Here is a 13,603-nt window from a genome sequence, read left to right on the forward strand (position 1 = left end):
ATTCCTTAAGTACATTCTGAAATACAGTGAAGCTTGTTAAGATGTGGTTTCAGAGGTCAGATGGGCAGGGTTCAAGTCCCCTGTCTCTGCCACTTACAAGCCAAGTGTCCTTGAGCAAGATATTTCACCTTTGTGTGCCTTGCTCTTCTCATCTACGAAATAAGAATGGTAACAGTCCTGGCATCAAAAGGCTGTTATGAGGATTGCATGAGATGATTCAGGCAGAGCACACTGTTAAAGCTCTAAAAATGTGAACTATTGTTTGTAGATTCCAGGCACCGCACTGGAATACAAATGGAAAAGGGAGCTCACAACCTACTAGGGGAGACAGGCATGTACAACAGCTGGTGAGTGCTGTGATACATGCAAAGAGGCAGGGGGAACCTAAGGGTGGAATAAGGGGAGACTCCCTGGAGGAGGTGTTGCTTAAAATTGCAAAGGCACTACAGGAGGTGGGAAAAAGCATGCCAAGTTATAGAAACAGCATGTGGACTGGCATGGATGAAACAGAAGGGAGGAACAGGAACAGAAGGGAGAGGAAGGGAATGAGGCTGGAGACGTAAAGAGACCAGGCAATAAAAGCATTATTTTCCTTCTAAGAAGACTGTACTTAATTGGAAAACAATGGGGAACAACAATGCAATCTAAAGATAGCTTCTGACTCAACTGCCCCCAGTTACTGACAAGAAATAACCACTGAGCCTTAGTTCTGCTGAGATTAAAGTGACTGAATGACAATACTCTCATAACAGCAGTTCAAAGAAACAGACCCTTCAGGGCTCACCAGTCAGCCTCCAGGCCAACCACTGGGAGCTGGCTTCCCCCAGTGGACCTTTCAGAAGGTCCATTGAAGGTTCTTACTTTTAGCAGTGCATAGGAATACAGATCAAAATTTTTATTATTATTATTACTCCTGTATTTTACTGACTATGCTATTACAGTTGTCCCAATTTTCCCCCTTTGCCACCCTCCACCCAGCATCTCCACTCCCTTAGGCAATTTCCACAACATTGTTCATGTCCATGGGTCATGTGTATAAGTTCTTCTGCTACTCCATTTCCTATCCTGTATTTTATATCCTCATGGCTATTCTGTAACTACCTATTTATACTTCTTAATCCCCTCACCTCTTCTCCCATTGCCCCACATCCTCCTCTTGACTGTAGGTCCCTGCTTTTCATGACTTTGAATATTTCTTGCCAATCCTTTCTAGCCTGCAAAATTTCCTTCGAGAAATCAGCTGATAGTCTTATGGGAACCCACCCCCCCAAATAGCTAACTAACTGCTTTTCTCTTGCTGCTTTTAAGATTCTCTCTTTATCTTTAATCTTTCGCATTTTAATTACGATGTATCTTGGTATGGGCCTCTGCACTCATTTTGGGGGGGACTCTGTGCTTCCTGGACTTGCACGTCTATTTCCTTCACCAAATAAGGTAAGTTTTCTTTCATTATTTTTTTCAAATATATTTCCAATTTCTTACTCTTTTTCTTCTTCTGGCACCCCTATTTTATGAATGTTGGAACGCTGGAAGTTCCAGAGAATGCTTAACTATCCTCAGTTTTTTTGAATTCTTTTTTCTTCTTGTTGTTCTGATTGGTTGTTTTTTGCTTCTTTATGTTCCAAAACATTGACTGGATTCTAAGCTTTATCCACTCTACTGTTGTTTCCCTGTAAATTGTTCTTTATTTTAATTGGTGTATCCTTTGTTTCTGACTGGATCTTTTTTACGTTGTTGAGGTCCTCACTAAGTTCCCTGAGCATCCTTATAACCAGTGTTTTGAAATCTCCATCTGATAAATTGCTTATCTCCATTTTTAGTTCTTTTTCTGGAGTTTTGATCTGTTCTTTCATTTGGGCCATGTTTCTTTGTCTCATTTTGGCAGCCTCCTTGTGTTTGTTTCTATGTATTAGGAAGAGACAACATGACTCCCTGCCTTGGTAGCATACAAGCCAATTTTTAAATGTTCATTTCTTTGTTTTTTAAATTTTATTTTAATCATTGTTCAAGTACAGTTTTCTCCCTTTTACTCCCAATCCAGCCCCCCCTCCCAACCCTCCCCACTTCCCTCCCATTACTACCCTCCCCCTAGTTTTTGTCCATGTGCCCTTTAAATTTGTTCCCGTGAACCTTTCCTATTGTCCCCTGAAATTCCCTCTTCTCTCCCCTGTGGTCACTGTCAGCCTGTCCTCTATTTCAGTGTCTTTGGTTATATTTTGCTTGTTTCTTTGTTTTGTTGTTTAGGTTCCTGTTAAAGGTGAGATCATATGGTATTTGTCTTTCACTGCCTGGCTTGTTTTGCTTAGCATAATGTTTTCCAGCTCCATCCAAGCTGTTGCAAAGGGTAGGAGCTCCTTCTTTCTTTCTGCTGCACAGAATCCCATTGTGTAAATGTACCATAGTTTTTTGATCCATTCATTTACTGATGGGCATAAATGTTCACTTCATACAACACTGTTAACCTTGCCCCTCGGAACTGGCATCTAAATGTTAGGCCAAAAATCAACCCCACTCACCAATAACTGTGAGGGAAACTCCAATATTTGCAAGGATGTGGCAATGGTTCTCAATTTTAGGCACCAGATCCCCTGGGGGTTTTAAAAATATAAATAGATCTCTACACTCCCACCTCAGGTCTACTGAAGAGGGTCTCCACAGTGGGACCTTCAAATCTACATTTTTTTAAAGCTTCCCAGAAAATTCTAATGCTCACCAGGTTTGGAAACATCGTGGGGAATGCTGTCTATCCTTTCCTCTGAAGTCCTCTCCCTGAATGGCAATAAATCATCAAGTAAACAAACAAAAAAAATACTTAGCCCTAAACCTCAGCTCCTCCAGAAACGGTAAGGGCTTATACTCCCAATAAAGTGCACAGAAGGCCCTTGAAAGAAAAGGTCATTGGAACAATATTTTTCTAAGTTAAAAAAAAAACACACAAAAATCATACAGTCCCTATACTGTGGGTCAGCATCTTTGACGTTCTTTGCAAATGGAGTATTGTAGAAGTAATTTCATTCCAGTTATGTAAATATCGATAACTCAACCTGGTTCCTATTTTGCCTTGCCCAGAAAACTCACATCTAAATGTAGTATGCAATTTCAGAAACCACCTGATTTAAATATCCTGGCACATCTCTCTTCTTCTTCTATGTTCCAATGTTTCGTTAAATCTTATGTGTGTTTTTATGTTTTAAGTACTATACGTGTATGTTTGGTGTTGTAAATCACCTTAAATACTTTTTACAAGTAGGTGAGACAGCATAAATGAAGAAAGTTATAATTCAATATAATACAAAACAAGACTAGAATAAAGAAAGTTGGAATTCAAGTTCAATCTCAGTGCCATGGGCCTTTAGGCACAATCTCCATTGATTTAATGGTTCTGTCACCAAAGTGTTCAGACATAAATTCAAAAAATTCTGAACTGGGGGACAAAGCAGGACCCAGCTCTGCACGGTACCATTTAGACATGGAATCTGAACTCCCTTCAGTTAGACTTCTGACTTTATGTATTTGTGGGCCCAGGGTATGGCACCAACTTTAAAGCCACATTACAACCACAGAAACTGTATGAGTTTATGTAGGTTGGCCTAAAAACCCCAAGAATGTTTCAAGATGTTCTTGGTTACTCCATAACCATTTTCTCAAGGAAATGCAGCAATAGGGTAAGGTCCAGGTACTTATAGGGGATTTGTACCTTAACCCAGGTTCACTTCATGCTCAGTGCAAAGGAAGTTATTAATGCTAAGTGGTGACAGTTCAGAGACTTATTGCTCTTGGTCTGAAAGACCAACCATCATTTCTTAGGTAGGAATATAATTAAAAATGAGATAACAGACAGAGTCCCTTAATTACCAAGACATTGCAGAATCTCTCAAAAGTCTCCAAACAAGCCCCCAGAACCCCATGGGTAATAGCCACCACCCATAACCTAAATCCTAACCATTCACTAAACACATAATATTAGTCAAGTTGTTCTCTATGCTTCAGTTTCTTCATTTATCAAGCAAAATTTAACAGCATCAACTTCATTAGGGTGTTGGAAGGATTAAACGAGATTACACGTGTAAAGAGTTTAGAAGACTGGCACATAATAAGCACTCAATATACAGTACCACTGTCTCCCAGCACCTTCTATGTGTGAGCTGCAAACTTTGAGACAAGTACTACTATTCCTGCTTTACAAATGAGGGCACTGGGCCTTCAGGGGCTTCCCTGGCCCAAGGACACACAACTAATAAATGGACAAGACAGGGCTGGAACCCAGATCAGGCTGATACCCAGACCACATTTTCCCACATCAAATGCCTTTAATTCTTCATTTGCTACAGTAAAAATAAGGCAGAAAATACAAAGCAATGTCTAAACAGTTCACCCAGATATGGTTTTGATTTTAAAAATGCTAATGAACCCTGGCCAGTGTGGCTCAGTTGGTTGGAGCAGCACTCTGTAACCAAAAAGTTGCAGGTTCAATTCTCAGTCAGGGCACATGCCTAGGTTGCAGGTTCGGTCCCTGGTCTGGGCACATATGATCCTTGGTCAGGGCACATACAGAAGGCAATCAGTTGATGCTTCCCTCATACATCGATGTTTCTCTCTCCCTTCCTATCTCTCTAAAAAGCCATGAAAAAAATGTCCTCAGGTGAGGCTAAAAAAAACCAAACCTCCGTGAATGGAAAAAACCATCTGGAAAGTTTAGCAGCAAACTATTAGCAGTGTTTGCCTCTAGGAAGTAAGACTGCAGAAGGGTGTAGAGCAGGCTTTTACCCTACACTTTCCACATTTTTATACAATTTGATCTTTTTTAACAAGCACAATGGTTTTTAGGTAAACTTTTTATTGAAGCATAACACACATATAGGAAAGTACACAAATCGTAAATATACAGCAGCCTGGACTCCCACAGGGAGAGCACCCACGGAACCAGCACCCACGGAACCAGCACCAGTTCATCAGAGCTGGTAACCGAACCCGAGGTAAGCTCTGAAGCCCCCTTGTGCCTCCTTCCCACCACTAACTTCCTGCAAAGGCTGCCATGGTCCTCACTCCCAACACGATAATTTTCCTGATTACTTTCATATCATTTATATATAAATATACTTATAGATAACATATTGTTTAATATAAATATATAGATAACATATAATGGTAACTCTATGAAATATATTAATATATAAATATATATGGCTACCCTCTTGTCTGGCTTCTTTCCCTCATCTTACATACTTCTGTGTCTCATCCATATCATTGTGTGTAGTCACAGTTCCTTCAGTCTCATTGCTGTGGTGTTTGAGATCATACAACTCACCATTTACTTATCCATTCTACTGTCCTTAGACATTTGAGCAGTTTTGAGCTTGGAGCTATTGTGGATAGTGCTGCTTTGAAAATTCTTGACATGCCTTTTGGTGCCCACGTGGAAACACTTCTACTGAGTCTTTAACTAGAATTGTTGAGTCGTTGGTACGTTCAGATTCAGAAGCATGAGTATTTTTTTTGTAATTTTTTAAAGAAATGCTGCATTATCCAAATTTAATTTATTTATATGCATGTTAATCATCTTTATCATATATATGTCAAACGTATGTCTTTATTCTGTTGTTTGTTATGAGTAGTCATAAGTCTGTAAAAATTAGGCCCTGATTCCTCGGCCAAGAATTCCACCTCCTACAAGACCACTGTGTTCTTCAGGAAAACAATGCTGGCATTTACCAAGACGGCAGTGTACTGTACGCATGAAAGTACACCATGGTCCTCAGTTTCTGTCCTGTCAAGCACAGCCTCAAGCGAGGCTAACAACAAGAGCACCAATCATACAGGGTGCTAAGTACCATACAGCAGGGTCCCAACCCCCCAGTCCCAGGTGGGCTAGTAATCCAGCTGCAGGGAAAGCTCACCTGAGCTCCCACCTCCTATCTCCTCATCTCCCATACACCACAGGGGAGTGAAGCTCACCTAAGGTCTGCCTTTCACCTCTTGTCATAGTCCCAGGTTGGGGACCACTGCCACACAGAAATTACCTTTTTTGTCTTAGGTCATCATGGGTATATGTCATTTTGGACTTGACGTGGCTACCCTTTCTAGACCCATCACTGGCTAGGCAAGGTGGGTCTGTCCACTCCCTGATTATCTTCATATGCCATGAAAACTGACCCCAAATTCCCTCCTGGACCCCAGGCAGGTTTTCTCAGGCCAGTCCTTCAACTCCCCTGCTCTTCTGTTTTTCACTGTCCACATGGGAATGGAATCGTATAGCTGGACAGCTAATTCTCCCAGGTGAGGCCAGCGCTTCTGGCTTTCAGGACAAAGAGGGTGGGGAGGTCTACTCTCTGGGATGCTGAGCTACTCGGGCTGAGGCCACAAAGCAGCTGAAAGACCACGCCAGCCACCACTCATGGGCACAAGAGGCTCTGGGGTCCCAGCCCTCATGTTAATGCCTGCAGTACTTCTCTGAGCTGTGTGTTCATATTATTACTGCCTTGGCTGGGTAGTTCAGTTGGTTAGAGTATCTTCCCAATACGCCAAGGTGAGGGTTTGATCCCTGGTCAGGCGCATATGAGAATCAACCAACAAATGCATAAATAACTGGAACAACAAATCCGTGTTTCTCTCCCCCACTTTTTCTAAAAATAAATAAATAAATAAATAAAAACATATTGACCAATGAAATATTGACAATTATAGTGTATTAGGAGGCAGTATATAGTGTATAGTAGCTAAAAGCTGGCTTGGAGTCAGTCTGCTGAGCTTCAAATCCTAGCGCTGCAACATACCATGTGTCTTACGTCCCTCTGTCAGGGGTTGTGGGGAGTGCAGAAGCGAGTGCAGTTGCACACCTACCACAGAGTTTAAAGCCATGGCCCCTAAAGCCAGTCTGCTCAGCCAAATGCCAGCTCTATCACTCATCACCATATGATGCAGGCAAAGTACTTTAACGGTTCCATGCCTCAGTGTCCTCACCTTTAAAATGGGTATCTTAATTGTTTCTGTCTCACAAGGTACTTGTGAGGATTACTGAGAGAATATATTAAGCACTTAGAAAAGCACTTCACATATAAAAAGTCCAACATACATTTTAACTATAGTCATTATCAAAGCCAATCGAATGAACACTTCTCACACAAAGCAAGTGTAATTGTACAAGTGTGATTAACATGCAGTTATCTGGACACCATATTCACAGGTGAGTAACAAATTCATCTGAAAACATTTCTGAATTTGTAACATATTTTCTCAATTAACTCATGGCTGAAGGCACAATGACTGGGACACTTTTTAGTACTAAAAAGTGGGCCCTCACATTCACAGTAAACAAAGCCATTGAGTTCACTTGCTTGCTTATTTTATCTTTACAGAGAATTGGACCCTAGAGATGGTAGGGGACCCGCCCAGGGTCATCCAGTGTGGTGCTCAGCTTGAATCACTGTCCTGGACACCTTACCAGGCACCAAACCGAACTTCTGGCAGCTTCCCCAGGCCTTCCTCTGACGCACTGGAAGTCAAATCATCCTTTACAAATTAATTATCTGACGTAGCCACTATTGCTCATTTTTAACCAGTCTCTACCTTTTCCTTTACAAGGCCATTAAGAAGTAGCTCAATGAAGAAATTATGTAAATTCAATCAAATTACCTAACCTATGGGGACCTGAGCTTCCTCTCCATAAAAGGCAAAGACCAGCTCTCCTGTCCTCTGGGAAGCAATGTGGGGCACAGCCTAGGAAACAAGCGCAGCTTGGAAACCAGTCTGAGCCTAGACCCATCACAAGAGCAATTCCTTGGTGTTTTTCCCAGTCCTGATCAGCAGGAGAGTGTGACCTCAGTGGGTAGATGATAATCGCTTTTCAGTCACCTACCACACTGCAATACCTTAAGGTCATTCTTCTCCCCTCTCCTAAAAAATAAACCACCACTTTGGCATTCGGGAGTCTGGAGGTGGGGGGAGGGAGGGTCTCTGGTTAGGGGATCATAACATGGCCTGATGAATCTCAGGTCAGAAGGTTCAAGCATTCACTTACCCCATGTTTTTCAGACCATAAGATGCACCTAGGTTTGGGGGGAAAATAGGAAAAAAATTTTTGAAGCAAAAAATGTGGTAAAATATTTACTTTTTTGAAGATTTTTATTTATTTATTTTTATAAAGAGGGGAAGGGAGGGAGAAAGAGAGGGTGAAAAATATCAATGTGTGGTTGCCTCTCATGCACTCCCCCAACCAGGGACCTGACTGGGAATTGAACCTGCGACCCTTTGGTTCACAGGCCCGCACTCAATCCACTGAGCTACATCAGCCAGGGCTGTAAAATATTTAATAACATAAATAACATGATATTTCACCAATGTAAATGTAAACAGAACTCAACAGCAGCATTAACAACCATTATTCCTCCCAAACTGGGGGGAGAAGGTGTATCTTATAGTCCAAAAAATATGGTACATGCTATTCCCTTCCATTCATCCTCTTCCTCCTTTCTCCTTAGATCAGCTGGAATCAGCTGGAGTAGCTAGTGTTTCTGATAATCAATTTCACAGAATGAAGGCGTGCAGAGCATGGGCCATTAATGCCTAAAGAGCCTTCATGGACATTTTCTTGCTTTTCATACTCTGACAGATGAGCCCTACTTTTGACCTTAAGGACATGATGTAAACCTACTTAAGTGAGTCCGGATATAACACTCTTAAAAAATTAGAAAACACCCTCTGGCTACAGAGTATTCATTAAGCACCCTTTAGGATATTGAGCAATTTGCCACAAAACCACAGGGCTCTTAGCAAGGGCTCTCCCAGGACACAGGAGACAAATGAGCAGCTAGCTCCTCCCCTCAAGAGCATCCCTTATCTGTGACCCCACCCCTTCCTGTCTTTTGTCAGTTGCTGGGAGAGAAAAACAGTCAACATACACTGAACAGCAATTTTCGTCCTGTCTGGGTGTGAGTTCTCTGAAGGCTTCCCTTGAAAGCAACTAGAGGAAATAAGAAATTGACATAGTGGGGGGGGGGGGGGGGGACCTCACAGAGATAGGGAGATACAGGACTGTAGATCTGGAGCAAGAACTGACAGAAAAATCTCAGGAGACAGTGGCCAGTGCATGGTTCATCAGGGAGTCCAAGGTAGAAGCCTTCATTGAGAAACTGGGAAGAGGACGAAAGCTAATTCATGTTCACTTAAACTTGAAAATCTGGACTGAAATTTTAAATCATCTCAATAACAGATGAAAACATTGTGGAGCCAAAAAAAAAAAAAGTAGCTACATACACACAATGTGTTCTGTACAGTTCTGCTCAGACACAGGCAACATAAAGCTATGGTGTTCAGGAGGCATGACTTGGGTGGTAAAACTACTAACAAAGGCAAGAAGATGATCACCCTTCGTCAACACGGCTATGTGTAGTGAGCTTCTGGGGTGCTGGCAATGTACTTTCTTGACCTTAGTGGTGGTGATCATATAGGCATTTATAATCACTTGCTATGCATTTATATTTTATGACTCTATTTTCACAATAAAAAAAGTGTTAAAAAAGAAAACAGTTTCAAGTACACAGATTACAGAGTTACACTCAGAAGTTTTAGCAGTTTAAGAAAAGACTAGAGCCAATACCAGAGTAATTCATGCAAGAGAAAGAAAACAGCCCTGGATGAGGTGGCTCAGTGGGTAGGGCGTCACTCCGGCAAACTGAAAGGCTGTGGGTTTGGATTCCCCTTCAGGGCACATGCCTGGGTTGCAAGCCAGTCCCCAGATGAACCCCATGGGAGAGGCGACCTATCGATGTTCCTCTCTCACATCAATGTTTTTCTCCTCTTTCTCCCTCCCTTACCCTCTCTCTAAAATCAATAAAAGAAAAAAAAAATTTTAAAAGACAGATGGCAAACATAGCTATATAAATGAGAGGCACTCCTCTCTCAGCCTAATTTTATGGTTTGCTTTGGTGTGGAGACTCAAAGTCTATGCATACAAAACCATACAAGCAAACTCCATAAATGTAGCACACCTACCAACCAGAAAGTTATGCACAACTCTAGGTCAGTGCTGACACCTTCTCACTATTGTTCACTGTTTACAAAGCACTTTCCGTACCATAACTCACAGCCAATGGCTGGGGTTATCTCCCCTGCAGAATTAAAGGCAGCCTCAACAATAGCAGGCTCACCCCAGGTTCAGCTCAAGGAAGAAGCAGAAACCAGACCAGCACCTGATCTCAAATGGCCACTTTCCCATTCCCAGGAGGAGGCCCCAATTTTTCTATGTGGAAATAATGAGATGAAGAAACAAGTAAATTACTGTCAGCATGAGAATGTCACCTCCTCTGAGTCACTTTCACTTTTCAATAAAGCACCTGTCAAGGTAAAGATTAGCTTCCCTCACTAGGCCAGAACACCTTGAGAATAGAGTTGTGTCCTCTTAAAACTGAGACTCCAGGGCTTTAAGAACATGCCTTAAACATGTGCTAATTAATTAATACAGGAAGGACAAACTAATGAATATACAGTGTTGTTTTGCACCCCATATTGTCATTCCTACACAGTGCCACCTACATCAAGACTTTAAAGCAGTTAAAATGCCAGGTGGTAGCTGCCCTTTTAACAGATTGCCCATATATCTTCCACTTCTCAAAAAAGGTTGCATGTCATCTATAACTTCAGAAGTGGAGAGGGCTGACAGGTTAATAATAGACACAAAGAGTGAGGACAAATGGGCTATGAGGTAAGCGAGTCTGAATGTGCCTTCCCTGGATGGGCATTTATTAATAAGCCTGCAAAGATTTACTGGGCATGGCCAGGTTTAGCTCTGTGTCAGGCTTGGGGGTGGGATCCAGATAAAGGCAGGCAAGAGTTTCTGTGCTTGAGGAATTCAGGAAGACAGCCTGTGCCTAGAGAATAATTCAAGAGGTCACCTCAGGGCAGTAAGTGGAAGATGGAGGGAAGATAGAGTCTAAGAACTGAGACACCTGCATTTTGGGAGCGTAGTGTGGTCAGAGAGAACCTCCTCAGTCCCGCTAGGCCCACCTAGAAGGAAGTGTAGGACTGTGGGTGGCAGACAAGCCAAGAGGAGGTCTCCAATTCTTTTCTTCCTGCCCCTCGCCTTCACTCCTTCAGCTGCTGCTGGCAAGGATTTACGTCAAAAGGACCCACAGGGATTTTTCCCTTCCCTCTCCACCCTCCCCCTCCCCCAAGAAAAATGATGGTCAGATAGCTGGGGAGGCAAGTTTAGGGTCAGATTCGGCAAGTAGATGGGCCCAAGATTGGAATGTGAGGCCCCACGGCAGGGCCTGGACACCCGGGAGTGCTTTTTGTTTCCTTTTTTTCATTTAGACAAAAAATATTTACCGGCCTCGATGTGAGTGCAAGCCCTGAATGTGACGTCGCTCAGTGGGACACCAAACCTGCCTTTCACCCAGACTCGATGGCCAATGCCTGAGCCTCCAAACACTGAGTCTGGGTCTCCCTGCGCTTTCTGCTCTGTTTGGCGGTGATGGGTCTGGTGGTCTCTGACTGAACCATGGCCCTTCCAAAAAAGACATGAGGCCCTTCTGAGAATGAAATTAATTCCTTTGATTCAGGTTATTCACAGGGTTTCGAAAAGGGCTGGTCGGTTGATAATCCGGGAATGCCAGAAAGAAATATGGCCATGGCCACTCCTGCAGGGGAAGGAGAATACCCAAGAGGGTGTATTCGGGGTTTTTTTGTTTCCAAAACCTCTGCCTTCTCTCCAAAAGGCATTAGGGAACTGAGACCTGGACATGGATCAGGTCCAAAGAGAAACTAGTCGTTTCGGTTATGAGTTTCAAGTTAATACCACTCGCATCCAGTAAACTTCCCACCCACTCCACCTCACTTTACAGATGATCCAGGTGTTTCCAAACGACTTTCCGCCACTCTGAGACTTTTGAAGAATCGAGAGATGATTATTTCCCAGAGTGTGGGATCTGCTGGGACCCTCAGCCTCTCGCCGCTTGACAAAGCGCGTCCACACGCCCCGCCGCGCTTCCGGGGCGAAGGAACGAAAACTGCCCACTTCTTTCCCGCGAACACCGTAACTTCGCGACCGGCTGCCGCCCGGCTGGCCCCGAACAGCCCGGTCTGGGAAGGGGCGGCGGGCCCGTGGCGCGCGGAAAGCGCTCAGCGCCCGCTGCTCCTGGCGCACCTGGATGCGCCGGGCGGTCCCAGCTCTGTCTCCGGCTCCCGAAACCGCCGTCTCCGATAGCGCCCGCGGGGCCCCAGCCTCCCCAGGTTTCCTCTGGGCCACGCAGCTCCCCAGCCCAGGAGCGCCCCGCTCCCCGCGCGTCCCAAACTGCTCTTACCCGGGAAATGGCGAGAGGCTGCTCGAAGTCCTTGCCCCCAACGAGGCGGAAGCCCCATGGCCCCGGGCCTTGGAGGACTATTTGTTGGGTGGTCATTGCGCGGCGGTGGCGAGCAGCGACCCACCGGGACAGACGCGGTAAGACCCGGCTGGGCGCTCTGGGGTTCCCAGTCAGCTATCGGAGAAAGTGCGCGCGCCGCGGGACCGGGGAGCTGCGGGCGGGCGGAGCGAGGGCGGGGGCGGCTCCGCCCAGCCTGCGGTGAGGCCGCCCGCTCCGCGCGTCCGCCTAATCTGGTCCCGCCGAGGGCTAGGGAGTCGCTCAGAGAGCGCCTGAAGTCTAGTCTGGGGGCCCGATCCTCCAGCTCCGCCCCGGCTCCTAGTACTGCTGAAGGCGCTGTAGGTGAGAGGCAAGCAGGTTCCGACAGACCCGGGCTTGGCGCTTTGTAAAACGAGTTTAGAAGTACTGTGCAAAGTCAGCCCTCTGAGAGCAGCTCGGTCTTCACGTTTGCTTTTTGTGTAAAAGGTGCTTTCCAAATGCTCTCATTTGACGCTTTGAAGCAGACAAGGGGTTCAAAGACTTGCCCGAGACTGCACTACACAGCTCGCTTCGCCTGGTGCTTAGAAAGCCCGTAGGGGTACTTTTCTAATGCTAATGAACCACCGCTTGAGGTTGTAATTAGAATTCAAAACCTTTCTAGACAACTTCCCTCTAGGCTGGAGTTCGCTGTAGGTTCTGACCTTAAAACCTCAGACCTCAAGTCTGGGTCGGGACCACAGCTAATACGAGGAAAGGGCGCTGCGGTGAGTAGTTAGACCTGGGTTCCCAGCCTGCCTCTGGCTCTCACTGGCCTCCTTGCACCCTTGCCCTTGAGTGCTTTCTCTGTGCCAGACCAGACTATGTCGCACGTTGTCCACTCTGAGTAAAGCCGAAATCCTGGAAATGCTTGTAGGGCCACCCACAAGGAGGTCAGTACCCTCTGTGACCTCATCTCCAGCAGCCCCCACCCTGCTCGGGGTTCTTTGGCCTCTGCTTCAGGGCCCGTCTGGAATGCTCTTCCCCCAGTTACCCCGGGGCTCTCTCTATATTCAGTTGTCAACATCTCTCAACGCCCTACTTAAACCTCCTCTCTAGAACACTGTCACCTTACCTCTGCTTTATATCCCTCTGTTGCATTTATCATCCTGGGATATACTTGATATTTTACTTGTCCCCACCCCTAACGTTAGTTTCGTGGAAGTAGGGTGTTTATCAGATTTGATCAAGGCTGTATCCCAGTGTCCAGAATACTGCATGGCACATAGTATTTA

General features: G+C 44.8%; 1 protein-coding gene across 1 annotated transcript in view; it reads right to left on the reverse strand.

Moving 5' to 3' along the window:
* The window catches only part of PDLIM1 (PDZ and LIM domain 1), a 40,498-nt gene extending 27,987 nt beyond the window's left edge, over positions 1-12,511 (reverse strand). The window contains exon 1 of the mRNA XM_028513854.2: positions 12,297-12,511. Within this exon, the coding sequence (XP_028369655.1) occupies positions 12,297-12,392 (96 nt within the window). The 5' untranslated portion in view covers positions 12,393-12,511. The remainder of the gene's footprint in view (positions 1-12,296) is intronic.
* Positions 12,512-13,603: the final 1,092 nt, after the last annotated feature.

Source organism: Phyllostomus discolor, chromosome 5, assembly GCF_004126475.2.
Source record: "Phyllostomus discolor isolate MPI-MPIP mPhyDis1 chromosome 5, mPhyDis1.pri.v3, whole genome shotgun sequence".
Taxonomy (NCBI): Eukaryota; Metazoa; Chordata; class Mammalia; order Chiroptera; family Phyllostomidae; genus Phyllostomus; species Phyllostomus discolor.